At 48.1% G+C, this 23738-nt stretch overlaps 1 protein-coding gene across 3 annotated transcripts in view; it reads left to right on the forward strand.

Annotated features, from left to right (window-relative positions):
* Window positions 1-23124, forward strand: part of FRMD6 (FERM domain containing 6) — a 73782-nt gene extending 50658 nt beyond the window's left edge. For all 3 annotated transcript variants that reach the window (XM_034768394.1, XM_034768395.1, XM_034768396.1), the window contains 8 exons: window positions 2332-2487; window positions 5589-5654; window positions 6894-6962; window positions 9919-10093; window positions 12965-13300; window positions 14317-14448; window positions 17631-17722; window positions 19287-23124. In XM_034768394.1, coding sequence (XP_034624285.1) covers window positions 2332-2487; window positions 5589-5654; window positions 6894-6962; window positions 9919-10093; window positions 12965-13300; window positions 14317-14448; window positions 17631-17722; window positions 19287-19559 — 1299 coding nt within the window. In that variant the 3' untranslated portion in view covers window positions 19560-23124. The remainder of the gene's footprint in view (window positions 1-2331; window positions 2488-5588; window positions 5655-6893; window positions 6963-9918; window positions 10094-12964; window positions 13301-14316; window positions 14449-17630; window positions 17723-19286) is intronic.
* The last annotated feature ends 614 nt before the right edge of the window (window positions 23125-23738 follow it).

Consider the following 23738-nt stretch of genomic DNA (forward strand, 5'->3'; position numbering starts at 1 on the left):
AGAATTTCAGTCTGTGGGGGTGATACGTTGTGAGAAAACGGTACCGTTTTATTATGTTGCTAGGTCAAATTCTGCGTTGAACTTACCTCTGTGAAACTCCATTGACTAGTGGGACTGGGTGGGTGAACGGGAGAGTGAGGGAACAAAACGGGATTGCTTCCCCAAAATGTCCAAGGGCGTTGGGGCAAATTGCCATAGGCATGTCATTGGAGTGGAAAGTGTCTCTGTCTCTCTCAGGCGTGGCCTGTGCTGTGAAGTTCTAGCAGAGCAGTTAGGCTTGTGGAAAAATTCACACACACCCCAAGCAACAGAGCGGTGCTGTCAGAGCCCGGCTGGAAGAAGAGTGCTTTCGCCGGGCGGGGCGTTGGCACTGTATCGACAGATGAGGCTGCAGTAAGGGGCTATGCCAGCCTAGCACGCACACTGTGGAGTACAACACGCTAGCAGTGCCATGACGCAGCGTGGTGACAGTCTGCAGCTGAAAAGCAGGTGCATGGCCGGCCTCGAATGCCACGGTCCCTTATTGCTGGGTTTCGGGGATCTAACCTCTTGGCTACAGTAAACATGAATGGAGAAGAGAGCCCGTGCTTGGCATTTCATGCTGTTGGAGCCGATTCCAGGATCATCTGTCAGGTTGTTGGTTGAGGCCCCGCATCCTGCAGCAGAAGCAGCGATGTTCTTCTGGTGATACCCCCGCTACATCTGGCAGCCAGAATGAATGAATCCCGGGCAGCCATGTTGAACCTAGTGGTTGAAGTGTGGGTCTGGGAGTGGGGAGTGTTGTGTTCCCAACACTGCCTGTTCATCCCTCCGTTCCTGCTTCCACACCTGCAAAATGGGGGTGATTGGTAGCTGCCTGCAGCAAGGCTGTGACGGTTCAGGGCCGTGGAAGGGCCAAGTATTGAGTGGAAGCCCAAGGTACATGGCACGCTTGGTTAAACGCTGCGTTCTGCGTGGTTCGGAAGGGAGCTCGGAGCCTTTCCGCAGCCAGGGTTTGGGCTTTGCAAACGTGCTTTTGTGATCGGGAGGAATTTCAGCCCTGTGTAGGAACAGATCCACTGAGAAGTAATAGCTCCCTCGCACTGGCTAAGCGCTGTGCAAACCCTGACTAATGAATCCTTGCAACAACCCCCTGTGCTGAGCTCCTGGGAAAATCTGGCCCCAGTCGTAGGAGCTGAACTTTTCTGAAAAGCTGTGACCTGACCCAGAGCCTGCTGGAGTCAGGGGGGTGAGTCTCTCCATCTCTCCATGGTGCACTTTGCCCCAGGCCCTGTGTGCTGCCTTGCTCTCCCCACCACCCCAGAGCTTTTAGAAACCTCCCCCGGGAGGTAGTCCCTCTACCCTTGGCAGGAGAGAGGTTTAAGGACACCTGGCCCAGGAGAGAGGGAGAGCAGGTCGTCCTATAGCTTTATAGCATTAAAGGCCAGGAGGGCCTGTTAGATTGGCTAGTCTGACCCGCTCTGGGGCACAGGCCATGCAGGGGCCTACACCAGCCTCTCTCCAACTGGAGACGGGTGGATGGCGAGTCCCAGGCAGCGGTGGGGGAAGGCTAGCACTCTGTGGCGGTTTCCTTCCTATATCTCCGGGTCACTGGGTGCTGCAGCCACCCTTTCCCTGGCAGTCCAGGAGCCCTGTCCCCCTGGGAGCAGTGCCACTGGCGCATTATCCCTAAGGCGGGGGCTGGGTCTCTTGGCCCCCATCCAGCTCTGGGTAGCTGGAGGTGAAATAAAGCCTGCTGAGCTGGGGAACTTGCTCGGCAGCACCGCGGGGAGGAGGCTGTTACGCCCTGGTCTGTCTTTAAAACTCTGGACAGTGGATCTGCTTTAATACTTCGCTGTTGCCCATGATTTTGTTTCCTCGGTGCTAAGTAACAGCTCCTTAGCTGTGCGGCGCTAGTGGGAGGAGCTCAGTGGCTTCCCGGTATTGCCGGTTCAGCCACAGAACATGGTGACAGACAGTAGCCGAAAGGATGGCCAGTAGTTAGGTCAGTAGCCTGTGGCTTAGGAGACCAGGGGTCCATTCCCTCCTCTGACACAGACTCCCTATGTGAGCCTGGGCACGTCACTTATTCTCTCTCTGCTGCTGTTCCCCATAGGGATATTAGCCCTGCCCTGCCTCACAAGGGAATCGTGAGGTGCTCAGATATTGTGCAGATATCTAAGAGCAATAGACTAACAGGTGGTACAATAGGTCATAACCCCACATGGAAACCTCACTTTAAAAAAATAGTTCCTGTTTTCCTGCCTCTCAGAAGCAGCAGGCCAGTTGCAGGCTGCTGCTTTCATCCCAAGAGCAGGCACTGAATGGTGTCTCTTGATTTTCTTCTCACAGGTGCTGACCAAGCGAGGGAAAGACTACATCTTAAAGCACATTCCAAACATGCACAAAGATCAGTTTGCACTCACAGCCTCTGAAGCACATCTTAAATATATTAAGGAGGCAGTGCGGCTGGATGATGTCGCTGTTCATTACTACAGATTGTATAAGGTAAGAGAGGGCAGCCGAGCTGCAGGGCAGATGATATGCTTTTGATTTGGGGCGCTTTTTATTAAAAAGGACAGCCGCTGAATAATTTCTAGCATGCTTTGGGAAGTGCTGCATTTGAGATGTCGCTGGATCGTTATCATGGATCAGTCTTAGAGGCAGATCAGTGATGCACTTAACTCCGAGAGGCCGGATATTGCTGCTTTTTATAGTACTTTTATTTTTAAAAGTTAAGAGGAGACGAGATGAAAAGCAGGCATAATATACCGATGGGATGGGTTAGCTGGATGCTGCGCAGCATACAAGATTTCCGGGGTAATTTCTCGCCCTCCCATGACAAATGTTACATTTCTTTCCTCCTGGGAATGAAGCAATGTGTTTGATACAGCCTGATGTTTCACACGGCGTTTTGTAACAGTCCTCACATTAAAGAGAAGACGTTTGTCGGCTGGAGAGCAGGGTAACCGCAAACTGCAAATACAAATACGATGAATTCCAGCAATGGAATGAATTATTAAAGAGGATTCGAACGCTGAATACTGTGGAGATGGCATCTGGCTGGAAACAGCTGCGAGATTTATTTTTCCATGTTGTCTGTGCTTGAAATGACCAACGTTTGCTCGTCCTCTTTTGTGTATTCTTCCTCCACGTCTCTCTTCCTTTTCCCCCCAGTGCATTAATAACCACCACCCAGTTACGCTTCCACAGAGGCCAGCATTAGCTCGGATAGAACCATTCCTAATACTGCTGTGTTAACACGCAAGCCATGACTCTCTTCTTGCTTACACAGCCGTAAATCAGGAGTAACTCCATTGAAATGCAGTTACACGGATCTAAAGCCAAGTTAGGCCCCGATTCAACAAAGCACTGACATGTACCTAAGCACATACTTAACTTCAAGCAAGTGCTCTGCCGAAATCAGGAGTCACTTCACTGAAGTCACTGGACCTGAACTGTTCAATTGAGGTTTTTAAGCCTTTTTATTGCGCTGTTGTTCCAAATCCTCACCTGGGGCCTGATCCTGCTCCCATTGATGTCCATGGCAAAACGCCCATTGACTTCCTTGCAGTGTCATAAGAACATAAGAATGGCCATATTGGGTCAGACCAAAGGTCCATCCAGCCCAGTATCCTATCTTCTGACAGTGGCCAATGCCAGGTGCCCCAGAGGAAGTGAACCTAACAGGTAATGATCAAGTGATCTCTCTTCTGCCATCCATCTCCGCCCTCTGACAAACAGAGGCTAGGGACACCATTCCTTACCCATCCTGGCTAATAGCCATTAATGGACTTAACCACCATGAATTTATCTAGTTCTCAAGCCCCTTTTTTAAATCGGCGACGCTCTGCTGCCTTCAGTAGAGGCATGCCAACTTCCACCGGCTGTGCAGCTGGCCTGTTGCTGGGATAAAAGGATTTTTCCAATGATGGGTTCTTTGGGGCAGTTCTCCTTTTGTCGGCATTCTCCTGCCTGTAAGAGGACTCAATACGTGTCAATCGCTGGAGCTTTTGAAATAATGGCCCAGATTATGCATTGTTACATGCCTGTTTTGGCTTGGCTGTGTGAATGCCGGGGGGGAGAGAACCCTTCCCAAATACCCATTTCTTTAATGAATCTCAAATCCTCGGTTCAGAATGGTAGGACTGCTCCGCTGCAAACGCACATCTGGAGCCTCTTCCTTTCGCACTCTGGCACATGGGTGTGGTGATTGTCACCGCCCTGCCATTCCTGTTCCTCCTCCCCTAAGATAGTGACTTCTGGCTACTCACCTGGTGCCCCCTGTTGGGTGCAAGTAATCTGAGACTCGGCCCCCCCATCCCTTTCCATCCATGCTCACTGACCAGAGTAGCTGACCAAGTGAATGGGGTTACGGGGGGTAACTTGCTCCTCCCACCACAGCAAAGGGGAGCCATGGAGGATCCCAATATCTCGATCTGCTCCTGGGGCACTACAGTGATGCACCAGCCCTTACACAGGGCACATTGTAATGTCACGATCCAGCCCTTGATGGTTGTAACAACGACAGTCCAGCCCTGGATGCCTGTAACAGTAACAATTCTCAAGCCACAGTCTTTATGAAACCCATACGGATGATGCCCAATAATGACATCACACACCTTCCAACCCGGATGTTTGCCTGGATGGATAATGCCTAATGTGTCCTGAATATCCAGGGTTAACATGCATCAGAGACTTTTCCAGCCCTGCCTCTGCGTGCTCTCCTTCCTTCCTTAAGTTTTTGTCTAAATATCAGAAAATGGGTCGTCTTTATTTTAAAAGACAATTCAGCTTCTCTTTTAAAATGTCTTCTGCAGAAACCTAAAGGTTTTTACACCCCCTTTTTTTTGGGACGGTCTTTAATTTCTGTCACTTTTCTGTGAGTCTGTTTTTGGGGGCTGAGTTGAGACGTTTGCTTAGATTTATTTACATAAAGTGCTTCAAATAAACCCAGCAATTGATGTGCATTTTTAATGACATGACATCTAGTATAGAACATTTGAGACTGTGTTGTTACTGCGCGGCAGATGGAAGCGATTAGAGAAGATACCTACGCAGTAGGAGTAGATTTATTTACTGTAGGTCTTTCAAACACGTCCAGTATTTGGAACAGATGCAATAGGTTTAAGCGATTCAGGAAGTTGTGCGACCTTTGGCTCCAGGTTTCAAAATCTTTCCCGGTAGCAAATGGGAATGCAAAAGTGTTGGTTCAGAAATGCAGAGGAGTTGGGCTTAGTATATTGCTATAGAATTCGAAACTAGAAAATGTTTGGGTGGTTTTGACAGGGAGTGTAATGGAATTCTTGATGGGGTGCGTTCATGCCTGTACCTGAGAATCGCAGCACTGTCAAAACTGTGGGTGTATCACCGATTCTAGACCATGTTGTTTATTTATAAAATCTCTCACTCAGACCCGAATCCTTTTTACGTACTGTATTCAAGAAGCCTGAGCCATCCGCATGCAGTTATTAAATAGCATAATGCTACAATTGTTTCCCGCAAAATGACAGCCTGAGCTATTGCCTTTCTTTTCTTCAGGGATCTAGTGTATGATGTTTATTTTATATTGAAAAGTATTTACTAAAAGCACTGTGGATTTTTTTTAGGACAAAAGGGAAATCGAAGCCTCATTAACCCTTGGGTTGACAACGCGGGGCATACAGATCTTTCAGGTACGTAGCTGAATGTATCCATCAGCCAATTTTTGCTCTCATTTATGCTCTCATATCTTGAGCATTTCTCACTGAAATCAAGCTGTCTGAAATGAAAACAGTGATACATTTTTCTCATCTGATGACCTCAGGTTTCATGGTCTAGAGCAGGGGTCAGCAGCCTTTCAGAAGTGGGGTGCCGAGTCTTCATTTGTTCACTCTAATTTAAGGTTTCGCGTGCCAGTCATACATGTTAACGTTTTTAGAAGGTCTCTTTCTATAAGTCTATAATATAGAACTAAACTATTCTTGTATGTAAAGTAAATAAGTTTAAGAAAATGTTTAAGAAACTTCATTTCAAATTCAATTAAAATGCAGAGCCCCCCGGACGGGTGGCCAGGACCCGGGCAGCGAGAGTGTCACTGAAAATCAGCTCACGTGCCGCCTTCGGCACCTGTGCCATAGGTTGCCTAGAATTAGTGGCTTTTGCTTCACCAGTGGAAGTTGGCCCTTTTGACTCCTCCTGATTATTTTTCAATCATTTCTTTTAAAATCAGAAGTTCCTCCAATACTTTTGAAATTCAACAATCGCTGTCTGGGTCAATCATCTAGTAAAAATGAATAGTAAGACACTAACTGCACTAGAAATGTGCTAAGCTGCTAGCCAGTGCGCCAAGGAACAAACGGGGGATCTCCAGCGCCAACAGCATGAACTAAAGAGTCACAGCTCCCTAGCTGAGCTCTGTAACACAGAGGGGGACCTGCAAGACACGCACACACCAGTAGGGATCCTAGACAACTTACAGTGTATTACAGCACTTGGATTTGCGCAGACAAACGTCTTCCTAAGCAAATTGCAAAAAGGGTGCAAATATTATTAATCGCTTTGACTCTGCGAGATGTCAGCTACAGAAAAGTCAGTCAGCAGAATCCTCTTCTCTGAGCTGCGCTTTGGATCTGCGTTGGATATTCTGCACGCATTCCAGAGGCTGTTTTCTCATTGATGTCATTGGGATTGGCAGGCAAGGAATGAATGCAGGATAACCTATGTGCATCACAGAGAATTTTACCCTTTGGATGGCTTCATGAAACTTAAACCATGTCTACGCTAGAGACCTTAGAGGACAGGGCTTCGAAATTTGAGCATGCCGGGGGAAAGAAGTTATCAGCTGTGTTTCAGCTTGTTCCTAAGTCAGTAAAAGTAATGAATCTGTCTCAGGTTTCCTAAATCCCATTCTCAGTGTGCAATTTGTTTCTCAGAATTTAGATGAAGAAAAACAGTTGCTTTATGACTTCCCCTGGACAAACGTGGGAAAACTTGTATTTGTGGTGAGTACAGAACAATAAGGGGTTCGTAACATATGTAAAGAAAGGTATCTTTCTTTTTTAACAGTGAGGTTTCCTCCCATCGTTCATCAGCTTCCCATTGACCTGTAAACTGCCTATAAGAACATTAGAATGGCCATAGTGGGTCAGATCAATAGTCCATCTGGCCCAGTATCCTGTCTTCCGACAGTGGCCAGTGCCTGATGCTTCAGAGGGAATGCACAGAAGAGGGGTATTTATCGAATGATCCATCAGCTTCTGGCAGTCAGAGGTTTAGGGACGCAGAGGATGGGGTCGTGTCCGTGACCATCTTGGCTGATAGCCATTGATGGACCTATCCTCCAGGTCCTCCACTTACACTTTTGGCCTTCACAACATCCCCTGGCAAAGAGTTCCACAGGTTGACTGTGCGTTGTATGAAAAAATACTTCCTTTTGTTTGTTTTAAACCCGCTGCCTATTAATTTCATTGGGTGACCCCTGGTTCTTGTGTTATGTGAGGGTGTAAATAACGCTTCCCTATTCACTTTCTCCACCCCGTATATGATTTTATACCTCTACCATATCCACCTTTCGTCATCTCTTTTCTAAGCTGAACAGTCCGTCTTTTTAACCTCTCCTCATATGGAAGCCGTTCTGTCCCCCTAATCATTTTTGCTTCCCTTTTCTGTACCTTTTCCAATTCAAATGTATCTTTTTTGAGATGGGGCAACCAGAATTGCACGCTGTATTCAAGATGTGGGATTCCTATGGACTTAGAAATGGTGATAATGCCACTATATGTCGTCTTATCCATCCCTTTCCTAATGGTTCCTAGCATTCTGTTTGCTTTTTTGACCGTCACTGCAGATAAAGTAGATGTTTTCATTGAACTGGCTGCAATGACTCCAAGATCTTTTGGGAGTGGTAACAGCTCATTTAGACCCCATCGTTTTATATGTATAGTTGGGATTGTTTTCCAATGTGCATTGCTTTCCATTTATCAACATTGAATTTCATCTGCCATTTTGTTGCCCAGTCGCCCAGTTTTATGAGATCCCTTTGTAACTCCTCACAGTCTGCTTTGGACTTAACTGTATATCTTACAAATCTGTGACGGTCATATGGCCGGATTCTGATCTCAGTTACATACATGTAACTCCACTGAATACAACCCCTTTCAAAAACCTGAAACCAGTGGAATTACTCCCTGCGTACACCAGTGCAACTGATCAGAACCTGGGACAGAAACGGGCAAGTGTTACAGTGCTCTTGGGACCGGGATGTGAGACTATAAGCTGGGTTGTTAACTGATGGGTTGCAACAACAGTTTCCAAGCCATGAAGGAGCTGGCTGAGCTGGGTGGGAGTCTTGAATATTTTAGACTTAGGGTTTTGTGTTAACAGAGGCCAAAATGTTCAGAGGCCGGGTGCTCAGCGTTGCTGAAAAACAGGCTCTTTAAGGTGTCACAGATTTTGGCATCTAAACTCTGAGGACCCCCAAATCACTAGCTACTTTTGACATTTTTGCCCAGATACATTTTTGAGGAATACTGCTTCATGGACACACAATAGACTGCAAAGACATTCATACCTTTTATCGAGCTCTAAGATCATGGATACGCTCTGCACCTGATTGGGAAAAGTCTGTTTCCTTTAGCCTCTTATTTTTTATTTTTTTTAGCCCAGCCCCACTCTGCACTCTAGACCTAGCAACAGCAAGAAGCTGACTCTCAAGTGTGAACTTGTTTTGAATTGAAGAACAATTAAAAAATGTTGCTGTGAGGAAAATCAATATGAGCAGTCCTGGTTTGATTCTTTTCCCCCCATAATGGTACAGGTATGAAAGCAGTTTTAGAAACTCTGCTTTACTGAAAATTTGCTAGAATCTCTTCAATCCATCGAGTTGCCTGGTTGCTGGGTATTTAAATGTGAGCATCATAAAGCCAGTACAATGTGCAGTCAACCTGTGGAACTCATTGCCAGGAGATGTTGTGAAGGCCAAAACTGTACCGGGGTTCCAAAAAGAACTAGATAAATTCATGGAGGACAGGTCCGTAAATGGCTATTAGCCAAGATGGGCAGGGACACAACCCCATGGTCTGAGTGTCCCTAGCCTCTGTCTGCCAGAAGCTGGGAATGAGCGACAGGGGATGGATCACTTGATGATTAGCTGTTCTGTTCATTCCCTCTGGGGCACCTGGCATTGGCCACTGTCGGAAGACAGGATCCTGGGCTAGATGGACCATTGGCCTGACCCAATATGGCCGTTCTTATGGCCTTAGTAGTAAAAGGGGAAATAATTCATCCAGAGTAACTCATCTGTTATTTCCTTTAGATCATTACAGCTAAAGCACCAAATGGAATGGTCGGGTTGGGAACTTGTTAAACCAGGGCCGCTCTTACTGGCATCAGTGGCAAAGCTCCCCGTCACACCAAAGGGAGCAGAGATGGTGCTAGAAAGATTCATAGGTGTTAAGCCCGGGAGACCATTATAATCCTCTTGTCTAACCTCCTGCCTGACACAGGAGCATTAAGCATCGTTTGTGTATTAAATTGTGTAAATGCATCTGTTTGTTCTCCTGCTGAAGTGTCTCATGCACTTACTACTTCCCCCTGTGAAACTGAATAATTAACTCAAGCCAAACCACCTGCCTGGTCTTGCAGTGGGAACCTGCCAGCCCTGACACTGGGCATGGATTTTGGCAGCGTTGTGTAATGCAGAGCAAACCGTGTTTGTTTCCTATGTTTGATTTTGAAATGCAGTGAGACAATGGGCCTGGGGGTAACTGATTGTTCTGCTAGTAACTTCAAGGAGTCTTCTTAAATAGAGCAAACTTCCACCATTTCCTCGAAGCTCCCTTTGCCCTTCACAAGGGACCAGCGGGAACAGAGTAATGGGTCTCTGTATGCAGGGCTGGACGCCTCCCTTTACAAACCTTGGCCGTGCAGATACTGAGATTTCCTCCTTGTTCCGCACAGGGTAAGAAATTTGAGATTTTGCCAGATGGTTTGCCATCGGCCAGGAAACTCATCTACTACACGGGCTGTCCCATGCGCTCCAGGCACCTCCTGCAGCTCCTCAGCAACAGCCATCGCCTCTATATGAATCTGCAGCCAATCCTGCGGCAGGTCAGGAAACTTGAGGAGAATGAAGGTACTCGGCTGTGTTTTAATCCGGCTGTACTGTGTTTTACTGCTCCCCACTTCCTCCCCCGCAGCCTACAACAGTCTGACTCCGAACAGTGGAGCTGCAACCTCTCATCTGGCTTGAGCTGCTGTCTAGAGCTGGGTGGAGAAAGGCTATTCCAGGTCATGGAGGAAAAACAAGAATTTCAAAATTCTCCATGAAAGGGGATGGAGCCCCCTGGGGTAGGCCCGGAGGACTCCCCAGCCCCGGGGCAGTCTGCCTGGTGGGCAGGCCCAGGGCCCGGAGACCCCCCCAGCCCCGGGGCAGTCTGCCTGGTGGGCAGGCCCGGAGACCCCCCCAGCCCCGGGGCAGTCTGCCTGGTGGGCAGGCCCGGAGGTGCTCCAGAGCCGCAGACCCTGGAAGCCCTGGGGTCCCCAGCGCTGCGGCATTCCAGCTGGCAGGGTTTCAGTGGGTTCTTGGGGGAAATCGGACCACGTGAGAGAAACATTCCGATTTCACTGAACTGGCAAATTCCAATGAGAAGTGTTTCCTCGGCCCCTTTCTGACCAGCTCTCCTGCTGTCCGCGGCTGCAGTTTGGTCCCCCGCAGCCTCCTGCTCTAGCGATGATTGGTGTCAGGGCCTTGGAGCTGAGCTGTTTCAGGCCGAGGACGCTGCCGCAGGGGACTGGAAGGAGCTCGCTGCGCACCCTCCTCCCAAGAGCGTTCGTTCTGTCCCGCCGTTAGCACCCAGACAGGCTGTGGCCTGTTGCTGCTGGCTGAGGTGCTGCTTGTTTCCAGCCTTCTCAGGTGCCTCTCATCTCTCCAGCCCCTGTAGCGTGGTTATCTCCACCCTGGGCTGGCAGGACTGCGGCCTCCCCCCAAAGAGCCAATGTGTTTTACAGACCGGAACGTTTAAAAACCCCTCGAAATAAACCAATCCCTCGCGGCAAGTGTTGGAGGCGATTGCGTAAAACTGACAAGAAAGCGACCGGCCCCCCTGACATGACAGAATTGACGCAGCGGCACGGCCATCCGTGCCAGAGCCCAGCGTCTCCTGCAGCACCCGTGCCGCTCAGCGTGCTCTAGGCACGAGCCGGCCCGGCTTGCCTTACTCTTGTGGTTTCCTGCTCTGGCTCACGTGCCGTACAGTTTGTGTGCACAGGTTTCTGAACGAGTTCCCGCCCGTGCTGGGAGGAGGGACTTGGACTGTGGGCTGTTGGGCCGGGCAGCTCCTCACCTCCTGGTGCTCTTGAAATCAGGGGGAGTTTCAGCCCCGGCTGTTACTATCGAAGGGGCAAACCCCTCCGTGTGAGGGCCAAAAGCCATCTCCCCACTGTGCTAGGAAGTGCAGAGGGAATCCAGAGCCATATGACACCAAGGAGTCAAGCCCCACGACGGAGATCAGACACCATGGTGATGGGCACGGTCTAGGAGCCTGAGAGGAGGCTGGGAGAGTGCAGGTGGCATAGCCAGTGGGGGTGTGCCATGGGGGTCATGTGAGTCCCCAAGCCGGGGGTTATGGTGGGGGATCAGAGCTGCTGCCCCTCTATACCCCATGGGGGTGACGCTGGCCGGCTTGCACAGCAGACAGACTGGGGCTGAAGATTCAGCCCTGCACCGTTGAGTGCCCAGAGCCGTTTCCCTGGACTCCGTGCTGTTTGCCAGCACTGGGACCAAACTGCAGAGAGCTGTGTGTAGAGGTGCACGAGCCTGTGCCGTTCAGCAGGACGCAGTCACGTTAGCAGCTCCAGCATGAGAGAGGCAACCGATCTCCTTGTGTCCCGGCCTGAGTTCCCCAGTGCACTCGGCCCCTGGCCTGCCGCGCTGCCTCTTTCAGCGAAAGGCAGCCAGGCAAGGACCGGGCCTTTGCCCTGAAACTCGGCCTGCCTTCAGTTTCCACAATCCTGAAGCCCAATGGTTTGAATTTACCCTGGTGCGCTGCGATGCCACTAGAAATCCCTTCCATCTCCATCCGAGGAGCTGTGTGGGGATCCAGTGTTGTCCAGCGTGTTCCCAATCAGAGCCGGCCTGACGTGGCCTGCAGCTCACTTAGATCAGGAATGTGTTCCCTGTGGGAAATCTGCTGCGTGCCGTTGTTTGTGTGGGCTGAACGTCAGCAGAACAGGCTGTGCGATAACCATGACGGAGGCAGATGCTGGCCTACTGATAAGGCCACGGGCTATCAGAGAAGTCAGGAGGAGGCCCTGTGCTGTGATAAACACAACCCTAATTAGATCGCTGCACTGCATCAACAGAGCCTGACTAGGCCTTAATGCACGGGGGGTGGGATTGTGCATCAGGATACAGAGATTACAGGGGAGGGTGCACCCTGCATGGTCCCGTTTAGCTGGTATTTCACAGGCTGGGGGTGGGGGCTTGTTCTGGCTCCATCTCCCTCTTCTGGCCCCCTCTGGGGCTGCACATCACCACAGAGGTGCTGGGAGGGAGTAGTGTCAGTGCTCCCTTTGCTGCTGGGTCTGACCCTTGCGCTGCCTGACCCAAGGTAGTCTAGAACTACCAGGGAGGGCTCTGGCCCTGCCGGGGTTGGGGCTGTTCAGAGGGGGAAGGAGGAGAGAGGGATGTCAGAATCCAGCCTGGGGAGGGAGTGCCCCTGCCATCACGCCTGCAGGGCAGCTGGTCCCCACTTGTGTGCTCAGCCAGTTGCTCTGAGGGCCATGGCCCTGTCTGCTGGGATGCTGGGAAGGGCCTGTCCCTGCCCCGTTGCCTAGCAGCTGCCCAGAGGCAGGAGACACAGGATGGGTAAGAGAGGGAACAAGCAGCTTCTCGCCCCCAGGCCCAATCTGGCCCAGAGTCGGTATGTATCCTGGGTGCACTGGCACCCCTGGCAGCCCGCCAGGCTCCCGTGGGGGGTGACCATGCTGCTGGCTTGCCTTGCAGAGAAGAAGCAGTACCGGGAGTCTTACATCAGCGACACGGTGGACCTGGACATGGACCAGCTGGAGAAACGCTCCCGAGCCAGCGGGAGCAGCGCGGGCAGCGCCAAGCACAAGCGCCTCTCGCGGCACTCCACGACCAGCCATAGCAGCTCCCACACCTCCGGCATTGAGGCGGACACCAAGCCCAGGGAGATGGGGCCGGAGGACAGCTTTCTGGGCACCGCCGTGCACCGCAAACTGAAAACCTGCAGCTCCATGACCAGCCATGGCAGCTCCCACACCTCCGGGGTGGAGAGCGGGGGGAAGGACCGGCTGGAGGAGGACTCTCAGGATGACGGTGAGCCGAGCGGATGGCCCTGCCATGTGCGTGCTCTGCAGTCTGGCTCACTGGCTGCTGAGTTGCGATAGATCTGTGACCACCATCAGGGGGATTGCGCTCCATCCGGGCACAGCTGAGCCCCTGAGATAGGCTGCACGTAGGAAAGAATAGATTTCTGTCTCAGACCGCTATGTCAGTGCTGCTGGCAGGGAAAGCGCTTTGTGTTGTACCAGTTCCAAGCAGCTCGACCTCATCAGTCTAGTATCGTAGCTTGAAATCGCTTGGGGGGATGCTAGAGACACCGGGGGGGGGGGGGGGAATCAGGGCTGGGCATCGCAGCATCCAATCAGAAGCAGGCACGGCGCTGAATATTGCTGGTAGGATGGAGCGCTGGCCAAAGACAGCCAGGGGGCAAATGATTTCCCCCCTGCATGTCACACCCACAGACATCCCTTTCCAGCATCAAAATGCGGGTGATTGGGCCCCTGGGAGTCCGTCCGCACTGGCGCTTAGAGGTGGGTAGTGCGCTAAAAACAGCAGTGTGGACACTGTGGCACAGGCAGTAGCCCGGGCCAGCCACCAGAGCTCGAATCCAGGCCACTAGGCCAGCTTGGACTTGTGCCCGCCCATGCCGCAGCGGTCACGCTGCTACTTTGAGTGCACTGGCTTGAGCTGAGCTAGTGGGGGTCTGTCTCCCCGGGCTGGGAACAGCACCTCCCAGTTGCTGTGTGGATGTCCCCTGAGCTAGTTAGGGCCACACCTAGCAACCATGCGGCTTAGAACTATAGACGCTACCGTAATACACAGAATAGATGATCAATTTCACAAGCATTTCTGCACTCGTGACTGGCATTCAGTGCTGCTTTTTAGGACTCTGCAGCTGTAATGGACTCAAGAATTGTCTTTATGCGGCAGCTGCTGGCCGGTAGTGACCATTGTATAGTGCAGAGAGCCTCTGGTGGGTTTGGTTTGGTTTTTTGTTTCAGGCACTCTTTCCGTGTTAGAAAATCATTCAATCTTTTCTTCCTCTTCAGAAATAGAAATGCTGGTGGATGACCCCCGAGAGCTGGAGCAGACAAATGAGTCGCCCCTCGAGGTTAGCCCAGACATGTGTATCTACATCACTGAGGATATGCTGACATCACGGAAGTTTAATGGACACTCAGGTAAAATGCCATGGGGAAATGCCTGACCTTGCTTTCTATCATGATGGGTGAAATCACTCCGAGCACACGTAGACAGAAGTTCTTAGGGGAGGAGGGATAGCTCAGTGGTTTGAGCATTAGCCTGCTTAAACCCAGGTTTGTGAGTTCAATCCTTGAGGGGGCTACTTTACGGGTTCTAGGGCAAAATCAGTACTTGGTCCTATTAGTGAAGGCAGGGGGCTGGACCCAAGGTCCCTTCCAATTCTAGGAGATAGAATAGCTCCATTAATTTTGGGGGGGAGGGATAGCTCAGTGGTTTGAGCATTGGCCTGCTAAACCCAGGGTTGAGAGTTCAATCCTTGAGGGGGCCACTTGGGGATCTGGGGCAAAATCAGTACTTGGTCCTGCTAGTGAAGGCAGGGGGCTGGACTCGATGACCTTTCAAGGTCCCTTCCAGTTCTAGGAGATGGGATATCTCCATTAATTTAATTTAATTTAATTTAATTTAGAGTTGGGTTCGATGGTGCAAATTCCAGTTTTAATTTGGAGTGAAGTGAAACTTGCAACCGCTCAAGGGACCAGCAACCAAGGGTTTGCACAGTAGCAATGGGTCCAACTAAAGATCAGATGAACGTGTACTGGAAACCATGGTGATGCTTTAAGATAAGAGATTGCCAGGAGTGGGGGGATCTTAAAAGCACATTTCTCTTCAGTAGCTTGTAATATCTGTACTGTATCTTTTGATCAGTACATCTAGGGTGAAATTCACCTCTTGGCAGAAAGTCTATTTACCACATCGCTTCAGTCCCAACTAATCCCTCCAAATAAAACTTTATGCACACGGGTGAATTTCATACTGAGTGAAAATAGACACACAGCCAAATTCAGTCCTGGTGTAAGCGTCTCTCTCTCCTTTGGAGCTACTGGAAGTTTAGCCCACTTACACGAGGCAGAATTTGGCTCAACAGGCAGTCCCAATTGTTTTTCTTGAGTCCAAGAGTTGAGGAACAAAACCTGTCATATCTTCAGAACGGGTGTGCGCATGCACAGGTCCCCGATTGCACGTGTGGTTTCCGTCATCACGTGCAGATCCCGTCTATATGAGCGTGCAATTTACCGTGGCGCAGTCGCAAATAGTTGTGCAGATGCACATATCCAGAGTTCCGGAAAATCTGACTCATTTACGTATGTAAAATGGGTTCTTAGGTGAGGTCATCAGTTGCGCCAAAGGCTATTTGTTTGGAGGATTTTACTTTTCTGTGCTCCATTCCCATTTTGAACGACATCATCGACTTGAAATCTAGACCATTTCAGAAATAAGTTGGAAGATGCAGGCTCTGCACCTGCCCTGGAGGGCGTTTGGCACTCGCTGTCGTTCTGCAATCCTATTCCCCTTTTATTAAATGGGGTTTTCACTCCTTTGTTGCTGGGTGACAGGCCCACAATTGAAAGGAGATTGACTGACCATCCAGGGGAAATGGTGAAACTGACTCTACGCACAAGGCCAGTAAAGGCACAAACTGGAAAAAATAGGGAGGAATCATCTCTTTCTCTAGTCTCTTGTAGCTATAGCAACTGTAGGTGTTGCTTGTAACAATCGCAGGTGAAACCTCATCCGACAAAATTGTGATTTGTTTTTAAATATCCCTTTAGTCTCTTAATTTGTGAGAGATTAAAAACTAATTCAGTTACTTTCTGAATTACTAGCACCAGTTCTAATGATCTTTACACAGGGCCCTTTCTTCTTTCATCTAGATAGAAAGTAAAACCTTTCTTGTAAACGGGGTTGTTAAACTGACCTGCATGGGGGTTTTGCCATGTTGGCCTTCACTCCAAATGAAGATACTTTAACACATTTTGTCTCCATTTTCATAGTTTCTTTTCTTGATCTCGCTTCCCTTTCCTGTCTGCACTCAAAGGACAGGAACGCTTCAGTACTTCTCCTCTGTCAGCTTTGCCCTTTGTCAGATGAAAGCCACCCTGCCCTCTGGAGAGACTGTGTCAGTGAACTGTTGCTACGCCCTGGAGCCCTGACCCAGGCGTGCCGGAATTTGTATTTCAGATATTTGCGGCGTGCCTAGAAAAGGAGAACTTCCTATTCCTAAATACTAATGACCTTTCAGCTTCACCCAAGTGCAGGAGATTATGGGGAGGGTTTATAACTGTTTAAGATTAGGTAGCTCTAATGCTGACAATAACACCTGATGCATTCTTAAGGTGAGAAAACTGTGGACCGAAGTTTGAAGTTCCAGCACTATAACGTGAACACCGTTAGCCCATCAGCGTACAAACATATAGGGCCAGATCCTGAGCAGGTGTAAATCAGTGAAGCTCTGATGGAGTCTCCTGGCATTGTCATCCCGGTTTTCTCCCTCAGTCACAGGCCACCTATAAGCCAGAGTTGGAATCCTGACCTCGCTGAAGTCCATGACAAAACTCCTACCAACCTCAGTAGAACCCTTCACCTTGGGGCTCCAATATAGTGCCAGAGCTATAGAGGTTCATTCCATTATTTTCTTTCTTCAGGAATAATGAGTTATTGGCTTTGTTTACATTTTGCGTAGGAGTTAATTGAAACTGAGTCTGTATCTTTTAATAATCTCAGCTTTCGACTGTGGCTAGAGAAGCAACTCAAGGAGCCAAATGCAGAGGCAGGGAGTATGGTGAACTCTTTATACGTAGTTTCTCCACGTGCTTCTGAAATCCTCTCTGCTCCGCTGATGGGAGTTGTATCTGCTGAGGAGCTGGAGAAAGACACAAGTTAAAGTGGGGCAGGGAAAACCTCAACCTCTTGCATCATCTTAGGGCCTTTATTGTGTAACTCACAATTGCTTGGACCTATGTATACAGTGACGTTCTGTGTGTAAGCAGAGGTGTCGAAGATTAATATAAAGGGATCTAATGTACATTGCACCTCTGAATTTGGTCCTGTGTGCCCGAGGGAGGCTACATTGGCGTAACATACGTGTTAAAGAGACACCAGTGCAGACTCCCTCTAGATTGATTTATGAATCTGGCCCCGAGTAACTAAAGAGGATCTCTTTGGATGTGACAAAATGTTGATACCGAGTATTTTCATCTGTGCAATTTTAAATGTCGCCTTCCGTAAGGTGACTTAACCAGACCGCTACATCTCCTAGCAACCCAGAAGGTGACTCTAAATCACTCCAGAATTTAGATCTGCTTCTTGTTTCCTAATTCAGGGTTAATCGTAAAGGAAGTGAGCTCATCCACGTCCAGCTCTTCAGAAACAGTGGTCAGACTTCGTGGTCAAAGCAGCGACTCGTTGCCCCAGGTATGCCTGCGTTGAGACTTCAGACATACGGCTTGATCTAAAGCAAACAATGTGTCTTGATTAGACACGGACAAACCAATCTGGAGGGGAGGAAAAAAAACGTCCAATACCTTACTCCAAACTCGGATGGAATTTCTTTGAGTTTGGGTAAATTTTAGCTTTTGGGGGTGAAAAAACATATTTCCTTTTTGCAAACCTGGGCCTTTTGGAAGCAGGCGGCAGGGAGGGCCTTTTCCCGCCGCATTTCTCACCCCACCAGAAACAGGGAATGCTGGAAATCTTACAAGGACAGCGGATCAAATCTCAGGATCCCAGAGACTTTCATAGATTGGAATACACCAGTCCTATATCCCAGTTTTTTATCCAAACCAAACCCACAGCCCGTCTGAGGTGACTCATCACTAATCTTGATCCCCACTGGTGGTGTGTTACAATGCCCAGGAGAGTTTCCTTTGTCCAGAGACATACAGCAGTATCGGCTTCAACAGTTTCACTTAACACCCCAGCGTCACCCATATCCTGCTTTCACTTTGTCTGCAGAGACCATTCCAAGGAGCACACGGGAATGTCTGCTTGAGCTGGAAATCACACCTTCCACTCCAGAATAGACATCCCCTAACTCGGGGGTGGCCAACCTCTGGCTCCGGAGCCGCATGCGGCTCTTCAGAAGTTAATACGCGACTCCTTGTACAGGCACCAACTCCAGGGCTGGAGCTACAGGCGCCAACTTTCCAATGTGCCGGGGGGTGCTCACTGCTCAGCCCCTGGCTCTGCCACAGGCCCTGCCGCCACTCCACCCCTTCCCGCCCACCCCGAGCCTGCCGTGCCCTCGTTCCTCCCCTCCCCCACCCCGAGCCTCCTGCACACCACGAAACAGCTGATTGGGAGGGAGGAGGAGGCGCTGATCGGCGGGGCCGCCAGTGGGCGGGAGGCTCTGGGAGCGGGGCTGGGGAGCTGATGGGCTGCTGACGTATTCCTGTGGCTCTTTGGCAATGTACATTGGTAAATTCTGGTTCCTTCTCAGGCTCAGGTTGGCCACCCCTGGCCTAACTCTCAGTGCTGGATCTGACTTGCTTGCTCTCCTGAATGACTGTACCAGACTGTTATCACTGTCTAGAGATGGGTCCAAACCAAGATCCCAGATCTAGGGGTTATTTGAAATCCAACCCCACATCTGGATTTGAATTGGACAGCTGGCCCCTATCTTTAGAATGAGTCCAAACAAAACCTTGTTTCTAAACACCTAAGGTGACTCTTGACCCTACTGAAGTCAATGGGGGTTTTGCCAGTGACTTTTTAGTAGGGTCAGAATTTGACCTGAATTTTGCTGACTTGGCACCTAACTGCTATTTTTGCCTTTAAAAATCTCCCCCTCAGTCCCTGGTCATATTCACCATATCTCCAAATGTATATGTAACGTGAGAGTTCTATTTAAGGTGAGCAAAGAACATCAAATGCATAATGGTGCTGTCTGGCTGCCGTATCAGGTGCTCCAGTGTTGTAGTTTTTAGATTCATGACTGATTCTTGCGAACGCTCTTCCTGTAACCTTCTCTTTTGTACAGACCGTCTGCAGAAAACCAAAGACTTCCACCGACCGGCACAGCTTAAGCCTGGATGACATCCGGCTTTACCAAAAAGACTTCTTGCAGCTAGCGGACACTGCTCAGAGCTACACGTTTGGCTGTGGCCACGAACTGGATGAAGACGGTCTCTATTGTAACGGCTGCTTGGCTCAGCAATGTATCAATATCCAAGAAAGTTTCCCAGTCAAAAGAACGAGCAAATACTTCTCTTTGGATCTGACCCATGATGAAGTTCCAGAGTTCGTTGTTTAAGCTCCACAGCTTTACTGTGGCAGGACTGGCTACCTGCACTATTAGAAAGACTTGAAATCTATCGGTGTTTCCTTGAAATGTGTCTGGTGCCATATGTTTTTTTCCCTCCCCCTACACACCTTGCTCTTTGCTACTACAAATCAAGGCCTTAGCTACCATTGCACTTTGAGTAGTACCCAGGCAGTAGGGATAGAGATTGTGTGACATGACAGAGCCTTGTCTAGGTTAATCGGTCAGAGGGAGAGAGACATTCTCTCTCTTATTTGGAAGTAGTTTTTGCAAAACACGGATTGTCTTATTTCAGTTTGGAGAAGCACAACATCGTTTCTTTATTTAACCTAATCAAAGATAATCCGAAGTTTCTTCTTCCTGCCTCGGGAAAGCTCTCGAGTCTAGTCGGGTTTGTCTTTTTTTGGTTTGGGGGTTTTTTGCTTGGGTGTTTTGTTTTTCGTTTTGTTTTTCCCTAAAGATGCCTTTGCCTCTTGTTGTATAGCCATCGCTTTAGCTTCTTTAGATGCTAAAAAGAAAATGTCAGTTTCTTTGTTGTGTTCTGTCAAGCCAAAGAAATGTAAATCTCCTAAATGCCAGTATCAAGAAGATGAGACTTAAGCAATAACTAGACAAGAAACTCTATGCATGTTCATAATGCCTTGGAAAACGGTGCGTTAAGTTGCAGTTGACATAGTGTGTGATCCCAGTTCTTCCAAAAATTTACTTTGGAATATAGTTCCAAACAGAGCTTTTGTTCAGCATTTTGTAAAGTTTACAAAAATCAGATTGATGTTACGTGGGAACTTAGAAAGCTTCTAAACGTCGTCTTTATTTTTTTTAAGAAAAATGAAAAATAACATCATATATAATGATGTAGCAATAATGTTTGCTGACCAAAGTACCTTAAATATATATAATATACATATATAAATATATAAAATTATATATGTTTATATATGTTTGGATCTTTATATAGACCCTTTTTATTTTTGTTCTAAAATACTTTTTTATACAAAGAATATGCTTCCTTCCTTTAATAATACGTATAGACAATCGTTGTTGTTTTTTTTCCTAAACACTAACTTTCTGGAAGGTGAAAAAATACTTTCCTGTTGCAAATAATATGTATGCCACTGCATTGTTAGCATGACTGTTTTCAGTTAACGTAGTTTTGTTCTTACTTTAAACAAGGCTTTTCATGCATCATTAAATACTTTCCAATTTAAATAGTTCTGATGAAAGGATGAAGATGTTCTATCAGAAATGCAGCAGGTGCAGCTTTCGAGATGGAGTGTCCTAATGAAATTAAAATGAACAGGTATTATGATATTTTACCATCAGTAAATATGGGGCAAAGCATTACAACTAATATTTACAGCACAACGCCTTTTTTAAAATGAATATTGTAATTAGGGATTAAGTATTTTACAGCCATAGTTTACCATATTTTGATTATATCATATTTTTAACTGGAAACTTTTCTTAACAAAAGGTTATTTTATAAATAAGGAGTGTGATATTTTTATAAGAAATGCGAGTGTGTTTTTGCTAACATTAAGGACTTCAGTTTTTCGGTACAGGGCAACGTAATCAGTGTTATTGCTATATGGGAGACAGTATTATAGAGCAAATAATGAACACTGCAAAATTCGCGACAGCATTGCTGCCTGATACATTTTTTGCTAGAAAACGGGCCAGATTTTCCATAAACACTGGCTACTTTTCATCACTCTGCTGCCCAGTTTGTGATGGCTTTATGTTGCCAGAGTGGGGAAAAGCATTCAGAACATACCAGTGAATTTTGCCCATTATGTATGAGTGTTTGCATTGTGTGTAAGATAGATAGCCAAATGCTGCCATGGTACTCTCTAGCCAGTGCAGGGAGAGTGAGCAGTGACGCATACAGGCGGCTCAATAGGGGGCAGTATTTGTTGGCACCCAGCACCTCACTGCAGTGTGCTGTGTAATAAGACCACCCTCCAACTGCTGGCCACCGATTCCTGCAGATGATAGGAGATGTAGAGATCACCTGTGGAGCTAGATTCGCACCGCTATCCTCTAGAGCATCTCTTAGCCTCTCTCTTGCTAGCAATGGAGAAGATCTGCATCCATTGAAAGCGGTTTTCCCTTCCACAACAGCACAAGCCAAAGCCGGATTTAACTCGGGTGTGGGCAAAGTCTCCAAGCCTTAAAAGTCCACCTTACTGGCGTTGGAGTTTCTCCCCTCTCTACTGAGTCACGTTGAGTTCCTGCACAAAAGATGATCCCCCTCCTGCAGAACAGGCAAAATTTTCAGGTTCTAGGATTGTATCTCTGGGGATGACCACAGATCTATGTCCATGGATGTGTTTGATGTAGACACTATATATATGTGCACATACACAGAGTATATACAACATTATATAATATACACAGCTATATCACATTGAAGTTATCAGAGTTCAACTCTCAAAAATGGAAAAGAGAAATTATTCTGAATTCACGGGGTCAGATTTATTTTTTTTCTTGCCAACTGATTGGATAAGCCAAAGTTCCTGTGGTCAAAAGGATTGTACGAAATACCTGCTCCTCTGTCAGCTTATTCCCCAGTGGTGGTGTGCAATATGTAAGGTTTCCCTCCTACCCATCTTCACGCGTTCATTGTTGGCAAACCCGTTTTCCTTGAAATGGTATGTGCTGCACATTGGTATGACCCTGGCCAAACTGAAAGGTGTAAAGCACCCATATAATTGAAGAGACCCCAACATGGTATGAGCCCTATTTGTTCTTGTTATTTATTTTGTTAAAATATAGGGGGAAGGATGTAATTAAAGGGTTAAGTATGCAAATAGTGCTTTATGCAGTCGAGAAAGCGGGCTACTTTCAGTCCAGATCCTGCAATCCAGTCTGTACAAGACAGACCTTTTGCAAGCATGCAGAGCCCCTAAGTTGTTCATGGGCCTCCATGAGGGTCTCCTGATATGGATCCAATTGTAGGATCAGGGCCTTTTGCTTTATACTCCAACCAAAAAAAGTCCGAAATCATTCACTTGATTTCACAGATGTGGTGGTTTTGCTCAAGTTGTGTTCTACTTGGATTCACAAGCAATTAACTTACATGAATAGACAGCATTGACCCATAACAAGACACGTCCTTGCTTTTATCATAATACTCATCATTTGTTGCAAATCAGTCTTTGTAAGGCGGGGTGCAGGCAGTTGAAAAGGCAATATCTTGTATTCTACACTTGGTACTAGAAAGCTGTGTGATATAAAGATGTTATTTATTCTGCATCGGTTAGAAATCTCAAGATGGTCAATGTCTGGATTTGGTGTCTGTTGCCTTCTGACGTGTACATTGATACGTTTGCAATAATGAGCTATATGCATGCACAAACGAAATAATCCTTTCTGTGAAAGGATCTTCCTGTCAGGACCATCCGAGAGAGGGAGTGTGCTTGTGAAAACATAGCGGAATTATTTTGTTACATTGAAGTTTGTTATGTGCCTTTCATGGTACAGTTAGAGATTACAATAAAGTGACCGTTGTTTGCATTACTATGAGTCTTGACCATATAAAAGAAAATTTAACTAATTGGTGAAGCTTTGTGAGTTCTTCAATGAGAGAGTTGCAGAGAAATTATCCCTCATGCGAGAATGGACGAGGCCAATACTGTGATTCTGCATCTAGTTCTGGTGCCCACATTTTTAAAGGGATGTTGAAAAACGGAAGAGGGTGCAGAGAAGCTCCACAAAAATTGAGGTCTCAAAAAAATGCCTGAGAGGGAGAAAACTCAATCTCTATGAGCGTATGAAAAACCAGACTGAGAGGAGACCCGCTTGCAGTTCTGGAGCTGGTGTCATACAGGACGTCAGACTAGAGCAGGGGTGGGCAAATTTTTTTTTTGGCCTGAGGGCCGCATCGGGTTTCGTAAATTGTATGGAAGGCCGGTTAGGGGAGGGAGTCATGGCCCAGCCCCCACCTCCTATTTGCCCTCCCCCCCTCCCCGGGACTCTTGTCCTATCCAACCCCCCCGTTCCCTGACGGCCCCTCTGGGACCCCTGCCCCATCCACACACCTTCGCTCCCTGTCCCCTGACCGCCCCCGGACCCTCGCCGCCCCATCCAATCCCTCCTCTCATTCCTAACAGCCCCCCCCCCCGGGACCCCTGCCCCATCCAACCACCCTTCTCCCTGTCCCCTGACAGC

Source organism: Trachemys scripta, chromosome 4 (genome assembly GCF_013100865.1).
Source record: "Trachemys scripta elegans isolate TJP31775 chromosome 4, CAS_Tse_1.0, whole genome shotgun sequence".
NCBI lineage: Eukaryota > Metazoa > Chordata > Testudines > Emydidae > Trachemys > Trachemys scripta.